Source organism: Scomber scombrus, chromosome 17, assembly GCF_963691925.1.
Source record: "Scomber scombrus chromosome 17, fScoSco1.1, whole genome shotgun sequence".
NCBI classification, from domain to species: domain Eukaryota; kingdom Metazoa; phylum Chordata; class Actinopteri; order Scombriformes; family Scombridae; genus Scomber; species Scomber scombrus.
In genome coordinates this window covers 3,143,985-3,151,248 of record NC_084986.1, presented here as the reverse complement: position 1 = coordinate 3,151,248, position 7,264 = coordinate 3,143,985, and the positions used below count along the sequence as shown (strand labels likewise).

The 7,264-nt window shown below is 35.5% G+C and overlaps 1 protein-coding gene and 1 long non-coding RNA gene across 2 annotated transcripts; both read right to left on the bottom strand.

Moving 5' to 3' along the window:
• Positions 1-1,651, bottom strand: LOC133997902 (uncharacterized). Its single transcript, XM_062437633.1, has 5 exons — positions 1,324-1,651; positions 897-1,181; positions 660-740; positions 197-298; positions 1-111 (listed from the first exon to the last, which is right to left on the bottom strand). Exons 1-5 carry the CDS (start codon positions 1,580-1,582, stop codon positions 71-73), a joined length of 768 nt encoding a protein of 255 aa, XP_062293617.1. The 5' UTR covers positions 1,583-1,651; the 3' UTR covers positions 1-70.
• Positions 1,652-5,726: 4,075 nt separating this feature from the next.
• LOC133997890 (uncharacterized) lies at positions 5,727-6,561 on the bottom strand. Its single transcript, XR_009927317.1, has 4 exons — positions 6,371-6,561; positions 5,987-6,109; positions 5,870-5,901; positions 5,727-5,784 (listed from the first exon to the last, which is right to left on the bottom strand). It is a non-coding gene; the product is annotated as an uncharacterized LOC133997890 (long non-coding RNA).
• Positions 6,562-7,264: the final 703 nt, after the last annotated feature.

Below are 7,264 nucleotides of genomic sequence, written 5' to 3'. Positions count from 1 at the left end.
AAACACAAACAGTGAGACATTCACAGTCCTGCATTACAGTAACATGGACGTTATTAGTTGATTTTATACATCAACTCACAGTGTGGTCATCAGGTGGTCTCTGGTTCCCTGCTAAACAAATCAGAGGAACATTTCAGCTCTAAACTTACAGTTTGTGTTAATCAGACTGAACAAAGGTTGGTGAACATTTTCTCACCTCGAGCTCTGAAGAGAAGAACAGTAACAACAGTGATGAGGACGAGTTCAGCCACACGCATCACCAACATTATGTAGCTCAGAAAAGAACAATCTGCATAAACTGTGGATAATCAACATGAAAGTAAAGGATGTTTGTACATGTGAAATGTTTTGGCAGGTTGTCATATTTAAGAAGCAGGTTCATGTGAGCTGTGGAAACAGAGGCCATGGAAATAAAAGATTTTAAAAACGACACTAACAAACACAGCAGCTGTCACTTGAATTATTATTTTGAACAAATCTTCTTATACAGGTGTATAATTTACATTCACAACTCCTGTTGATGAGTTAATGAACCAGTGTTAATAAATATGAATAAATAAAGCCACTTTAAACATTTACACATACCAACAAATAAAACTTTTTTTCCTGTTATATTTCTGTAATGGACAATATGTAAAGTTTTTGAACCTGATTCTTACCTGTTTGTTCTGTTGTGTTTAAAGTTGATGGTTTCATCACTTCAGTCGTTTGTGTCATTGGTGTTGTTGTTGCATCATTTCCTGGAGGAATGAACAAAGAAGAAATGAATAAAGAAACTGCACAGTGACTAAATAATGATGATGTTTTTTTTTCAAATTAAACCTCAAAATACTTCAAATATAGTTTAATTTTTATACTATAATAAAGTGATTTCAAACAGCTCGTCATCTTCTCACCTGGTTTCTTATCTGACAACTGAGAACTGAAGTTATACAGCTGCACTTCTTTACTGTTGAGATCTGTGACTTTACACTGCAAAGACTCATAAATTGACGTGTAAATAAAATTAAAAGTTAACAACAATGCATTGGCTGAGCAGGTAGGAGCTGATGTCCATGCGCCTCTGCTATTTATGTCCCAGTCTCTTCCCTCATACAGCCACTTCACTGTGTATCTGCAGCGTCCATCTATCGACACAGAGCAGCTAAACGTCACCTTATCATTGTCCTTATGTTCAGTCACTGGTGAAGATGGAGATATTGTGAGAGAAAGACAACAAGAGTAAAGTTAACTTCATCACTGTAATCATAATTATTGTAATGTTTCAGTATATTGTTCTAACAAGACAGTTTGAACTGAAAACATTATGATGTAAATACTCACTGCTAACAACAGACAGATACACATTGTGTTCTTGACTTTGTTGTCCTGATGTGTTGTAATGTCTGCAGATGTAACGACCAACATCTTCAACTGTGACCTTCTTTATAACCAGAGAACAGTTATCTGTAACACTCAGTCTGTCTGATTTAGCTTTGGCTTTTTCACCAATCTGCCGAAGTGCAATCAGATCTACTGCTTCTGTGTTTGTTGAACCAATGAAGAACCAGGTAGTACTATTACATTCATCCTGATCAGTCATCACATTTTTACAGGACAAAGTGGCTTCATCTCCATCTCTGACAGTGATGTGGGAAGTTTGTCCAGTTACTGCTGTTGAGAATTGAGAGAGAAATGTGATAAATGAACTTAAATAATAATATGACATCTGTTAAAATACAAACAGTATATTTGACTGTCTCATTAAATAATTTAATAAGATTTTTGTATTTTACCTGTAAACTGAAGCCCCAGAATCAGAAATAAAAACATTTTAATCCATCTGAGTTCAACCATCGTGCTTCTCTGTCTTTCTCTCTGTCTTCTTCTCTCGCTCTCAGCTCTCAAAATGCAGAAATACACTATCTACTTCCTGTAATGAACAGAGTGTCTCCTCCCATCTTTCTCACTTGAAAGTTATCAAACTTGTAACTTTTTGTAGGTGGAGTATATTAGCATTCCTTATCTTTATAATTCAAGTTTTTTTGCCTTTTATAAGCATGCATCTGTGGTATATTATATAACCTTATATCTATATACATACAGAATTACATATTAGAGGTGAATGTTTCCAGTGACTCATCACAAAGACCACCACACACTTTCTTTCCACTGCTGCATTTCAAAGTATTTTAGTTAATATTTTAAAAAATATGAAAATATTGGTTTCTCACGTCCTGTGTACAGGACATGTATTTACATTTAAAGACAAATGAGATTTCTCATTGACATTTTCTGTGGCGATCCAATATTGGTTAAGACATATATCACATAACAGCAACATCTAATGAGCATAAAGTAGTTTAAAGTATGTTGTGTGTCTGCGCTGTATCCAGATTTAGTTTTGACTCTGGGAACAGAAAGCAGACCTGTCACAGACCACCTGAGAGGTCTGGATGGTTCATAACGTTGCAGCACATCAGAAATGTATTTTGGTCCTAAACCATTCAATGCTTTGTAAACCAACAGTAATATTTAAAGTGTATTCCTTGACAGACAGGAAGCCAGTATGACGATCTGAGAACTGGAATGATATGATCCACTTTCTTGGTCTTTGTGAGGACTCTGAATCAGCTGCAGCTGTCTTATAGACTTTTGTGGGAAACGTGTAAAGACTCTGTTACAGTAGTCAAGTCTCCTGAAGATAAAGTAAAGTTTTTCCAAATCCTGCTGGGACATAAGTCCTGTAGTTCTTGATATATTCTTCAGTTGATAGTAGAAATGAGTGTGTAATTGTTTTAATGTGGCTGTTGAAAGTCAGGTCTGAGTCCATGACTACACCAAGATGTCTGGATTGCTTTGTGGTTTTTAACATTACCGAGTGAAGCTGAGTGCTGATTTTTAATTGTTCTTCCCTGGCTCCAAAAACACTGACTTCAGTTTTATATTTATTTAACTGAAGACAATTCTGGCACATCCAATCACTGATGTGTTCAATGCACTTACTCAGTGCCTGTATTGGACCGAAGTCCCGTGGAAAAATAGTTATATACAATTGTTTGTTGTCTGCATAATTATGTTAAGATATTTAGTTGTTTTCTGTAGTCTGAGCTAGTAAGAGCATGTCGATATTGCACAGAAGAGGCCCCAGATTGGTTATTTTTGTTCACTCAGATGTGGAATAAACTATTAACACAAAGTGTTCCCTGTCTTTAAGTACAATTCAAACCAGTTTAGTACTGTGCCAGAAATCCCACACAGTTTTCCAGTCAGTATATTAATATGTTGTGGTCTACCATGTCAAATGCAACACTGAGATTCAGTAACACTGACAGTTTGCCACTGTCAAAATGTCAGTTGTTCAGGTGTTAGAAAACTGCTTTTTCATGATTTGACTTTAAAATTGAATGTTTGATATGGGCCTATAATTGCTCATTAGTGAAGTGTTGTTCTTTTTTTCAGAATGGCTTGTTGACAACAGTTTTCAGGCTCATATTTTTTTGTCATATAAAGGCTCATATTGTGCACACTACAGTCCCATGATGCATTTCTGTCAATGTTTGACTTTCTGAAAGGAAGAAGACGAGAACTGAGGAAGTTGAACATGTGAAGATTGTTATGTAAGATAAATGTTTGTAATTATGCAACTCTCTGCAATCATGGTGTTGCCATAGCTGCTAGGGGAAAAATAAAAAATAAAATAACGTTTTTTTATTGGTCAGAGTCTTTTAGTTGCTGATTTTATTTCATTTATTGATCTGAGAAATGAAAGATGGGTCAAGTGTTTTGGTGAGAACGTGGAAACAACAGCAGCAGAGCTCTGCAGGTCTAATGATGACCAGATAAGAATCAGATACACAAGAAGTTCACAGGAAGAGACGCCAACGCAAAGATGTGTTCGTCAAATTCTGTTGAAATCTAGTTTAATATCTTGTTTCCAGCAGTGCACGGTCATACATAAGATACATTAATTAATTTGAGCTTCAGTCCAGGTTGATTTGGAGGTTTTTATGCTGTATGCACATTGCAGAGGTGGCTTTGGTCATTGAAGCTGCATGAAATGTATTTACACTCATTACAATCAAGCTGTAACTACCACAGTCTGATGCTTCAAACTGGCTCCAGTACAAACTGATGGGTGACGTCACACTTCGATACATCCACCTTTATATGCAGTCTGTGATCACGATGCATCGTCATGTGCTTTAACACTGCTGAATGTATATTGAGTTATTGCATTTCTGTGCACTGTCAGGTAACTTTGACTGTATTTCTATTTGTATTTAGACACATTTTAGAGATTGAAAGATGAGATTTAGAAGTGTGATAGAATAGCTAAGAATGTCCCTCTTTCATAATCAGTCAGAAAACTGTAAATGAAATAATTACAAAACACAGTAAAATTAAGTGGTAAAAACATTTCAATCTTCTTTATTTGTATATTATACTATTACGTTATATCATAAAGAGAAGACTGTTACTGACTGCAGGAAGACTCATTCAAACCAAACACATGATGGACTCCTGATAAACATGTTAACAACAATGATAAATGAACATTAAAATGATTTCTTCTGTACAATTTAAACATGAAACTGAGCTGCAGCTGCTGCAACTTAAAAACTAGCCAAGAAAGCCTTAAAGTCAAAATTAAAGTCAAAATTCTTCCACTTGAAGCAGATTTAAGGGAGATAAATGAGTGAAAACATGAGAAAAGTTAAAGACATAATGCAGCAAAACTCATTTAATAAAACTCACACTATGCTTCTTACATAACTAGAGATAAAATCCAGATGTTAATATTCTTGTCAAACTAAAAAGTGTCTCAGGACACAAAACATATGAACATTTCTTATTTACACTCCAGACAGCTTCCTTTGAACACGGTGCTACTAGTTAACTCACTACACCCCCTGCTGGACAAATGAAGCTATTACAACAATAAATCCTGAAAATCATCATAAAAACAGTCAATATCTCAAAGTGATGTTATGATTGTTTCTTTATGTAAAGAATTCAACTATTCGTGTAAGAAAATACTGCATATAAAACAATAACAGGTGATACTTTTTTTTTTAAAGATATAAAAACAAGTAAAAAGTTCAAATTAAACATCTTTAACTACAACACTAACACATTAAAATGCCTGACAGCAAGTTTATCAACCAACATGTATCATATAATGTATTTTGCCTATTTACACTCCAGACAGCCTCCTTTGAACATAGTGCTACTAGTTAACTCACTACACCCCCTGCTGGACAAATAAAGCTATTACAATAATAAATCCTGAAAATCATCATAAAAACAGTCAATATCTCAAAGTGATGTTATGCTTCTTTCTTTATGTAAAGAATTCAACTATTCATGTAAAACTGAGAGGATATTAATGATATAACAGTCAGGGAGTCGTTTCTCTGGTGAGCTGATGTTGGTGTGGAAGTGGTTGATCAGTTTTCATAGTTCACCGCACCATCATCTTTATCATTCATCTCCTGTTAAAAACAACAACAAAGAAACACAAAGTGTGACACATTCAAACTGAAAACTAACAAATCACAACCCCACTTCTTTCACCTTTAGATTTCTACATTGAACACAATCACAAATAATCTCACATATACAAATAAATGAATTTGAACGAGTCTCAAACTCCCAGATTTTCCTCCCAGCTGACTGTTGTAGTTTTAAACTGAACACAGGTCACATTGGAGTCAGCAGACCTTGAACGCACCATCAGATATTTACCTGACTGGCTGCTGGACCTGAACGCCTCGCTGTTCTGCTTCTTACTGAGTAAGAAACCTGCACAAACACAAACAGTGAGACATTCACAGTCCTGCATTACAGTAACATGGACGTTATTAGTTGATTTTATACATCAACTCACAGTGTGGTCATCAGGTGGTCTCTGGTTCCCTGCTAAACAAATCAGAGGAACATTTCAGCTCTAAACTTACAGTTTGTGTTAATCAGACTGAACAAAGGTTGGTGAACATTTTCTCACCTCGAGCTCTGAAGTGACGAACAGTAACAACAGTGATGAGAACAGTAACAACAGTGATGAGGACGAATTCAACCACACGCATCACCAACATTATGTAGATCAGAGCAGAACAATCTGCACGAACTGTGGAGTAAAGAAGAGTTTTAGAAGAAATGAGATGAAACTTTTTTTTTTAGAGAGTTTAGAGGAAGTTTGTTTTGTTTCAGTCCATCAAGCTGTTTTAGTTTCTGTAAGTAAGTGTCAGGAATCTGAATGTGATGTGAGCAGCAGCTGGTCACCAGTGGAGGGATATAAACACAGCTGTTTACACATGTTTCTGAGGCCAGCAGTGGTTAAATACATTAAATAAAATGTTGAATACATATAAATGACTTCACTGCTTACCTTCTGATGGTTCTGTTGATCGTGTTGTTTCAGGTTTTGATGTTGTTGCAACCACACGAGACAGATTAAAGTAAAACCAACAAACTTTAAAATAATTATATAAAAACACATCGTTCTACATTTAAAATACATCAAATAAACAAATGTAGTTTGTTATATTTCTTATTAGAATAAAGTGATTTTAAACAGCTCGTCATCTTCTAAACTGGTTTCTTACCTGATAACTGAGAATTGAAGTTATACAGCTGCTCTTCATTACTGTTGAGATTAGTGACTTTACACTGCAAATACTTATAATTTGATGTGTAAATAAAATTAGAAGTTGGCAAGACTGCAGTGACTGAGCAGGTAGACTGTGATATCTTTACGTCTCTGGTATTTATGTCCCAGTCTCTTCCTCTATACAGCCACTTCACTGTGTATCTGCACCATTCATATATCGACACAGAGCAGTTTAACTTCACCTCATCAGTGTCCTTATGTTCAGTCACTGGTGAAGATGGAGATATCGTGAGAGAAAGACAACAAGAGTAAAATTAACTTCATCACTGTAATCATAATTATTGTAATGTTTCAGTATATTGTTCTAACAAGACAGTTTGATCTGAAAACATTATGATGTAAATACTCACTGCTAACAACAGACAGATAAACATCAGAGTCTTTATATTCTCCTGATCTGTCGAACTGTCTGCAGTTGTAAAGACCAACATCCTCAAATGTGACCTTCTTTATAACCAGAGAACAGTCCGCTGTAACACTCAGTCTGTCTGATTTAGCTTTGGCCCTTTTACCAATCTGCCCAAGTTTAATCAGCTCTACTACTGGTGTGTTTGTTGAATGACTGAAGAGCCAGGTAGTACTGTCACATTTATCCTGATCAGTCATCACATT